This window comes from Entamoeba invadens, assembly GCF_000330505.1.
Source record: "Entamoeba invadens IP1 unplaced genomic scaffold scaff_1105074726521, whole genome shotgun sequence".
Lineage (NCBI taxonomy): Eukaryota > Evosea > Mastigamoebida > Endamoebidae > Entamoeba > Entamoeba invadens.
In genome coordinates this window covers 14,898-16,174 of record NW_004440443.1, presented here as the reverse complement: position 1 = coordinate 16,174, position 1,277 = coordinate 14,898, and the positions used below count along the sequence as shown (strand labels likewise).

Sequence of the window (1,277 nt, the reverse complement as noted above, 5' to 3'; positions counted from 1 at the left end):
AAAAAAATATAAATTCTATATACTTCATAATTATTTAACTATTAACAATAATAAATATATAATATAATTTTAATTAAAGAAAATTAACAATTATTTGCTATTTTTATTATTTGATAATCTATAAATAGTTTAAGTTGATTTTTATCATTTAAATTGAGTCAATTATTGAAAATTTTTGAAAAGTTAATAAAAAAGTATTTAATAATAAAATTAACCAAAAACACCAAAATTTATTTCACTTTTAAATATGAAAATAGTTTTTTGAATTAATTAATGTGTATATAAGTTTTGCATAAGGTAAAATTTTCACAAGTCAGACTTTGATTTGTGGAAACAGTGTGGTCACTTTGTGTCAGAGTGACCACACCGTAAAACAATTAAATAATCTAAAATTATTAAAAAAGGAATTTTATGTGCAATTTTATTTTATATTTTTTGTTTATATCTTTTTGTATAATTTTTGTTTCATTAATTATCGCCAATAAAAATATACATAAATAAAACATAATTTAATTTAGTTGTTCATACAAAAGTTTTAAATTTTCAACAATTTCACCTGCAGATAATCTTTCTGTGTATTTTTCTTCCCAACATTTTTTAATCAATTCAAAACATTGCATAGGCATGTCTTCAGGCTTTATTCTTCTTTTTCCTGATATAACAAACTCTGCTATTTTCCATGGAAATTTAAAAATAGTGAATGGGTAAGCCATACACCATCCGAAGACCTCGAACATAGTTATAGCGAATGAATAAATATCACATGGCATTTTATATTTTTTTCTTCTTAACACTTCAGGCGCCATATATACTGGTGTTCCTATTCCTTTTGTGAATGTCATGTTAGTCATCATCATATTAATATTTCTTGCACTTCCAAAATCCGTTAATTTCGCGTTTACGCCATCTTTAGAATCAATTGAAAACACTAAGAAATTGTCTGGTTTTATATCTCTGTGTAAAATCCCATTTTCGTGTAAATATAAAATTCCTTGTGCACAATCCAAACACATTTTTATTCGCAATTTCATCTCGATTTCCTCAGACTTTTTAATTCTCATCAAGTCTTGTAAACTCCCAAATTGAGCAAATTCGGTGACCATACAGATCTTATTTGGTATAAAAACTGCACCATAAAAATGGACGATATATTCACTTCTAAATTTGTCTAACATGGCAACTTCCTTCTCAAATTCGTCCATACTCTCGTCGTCATTATAAATGTTTTTCATGCGCTTTATTGCTACTACATTTCCTCTGTAAGTGCCTTTATATAC

The 1,277-nt window shown here is 25.9% G+C and overlaps 1 protein-coding gene across 1 annotated transcript; it reads right to left on the bottom strand.

Moving 5' to 3' along the window:
* Window positions 1-509: 509 nt before the first annotated feature.
* On the bottom strand, window positions 510-1,232 carry EIN_480280 (serine/threonine protein kinase HT1, putative; the record flags this gene model as incomplete). The annotated part of the gene is made up of 1 exon (XM_004257872.1): window positions 510-1,232. The coding sequence occupies one exon, from the start codon at window positions 1,230-1,232 to the stop codon at window positions 510-512; it is 723 nt and encodes a 240-aa protein (XP_004257920.1).
* Window positions 1,233-1,277: the final 45 nt, after the last annotated feature.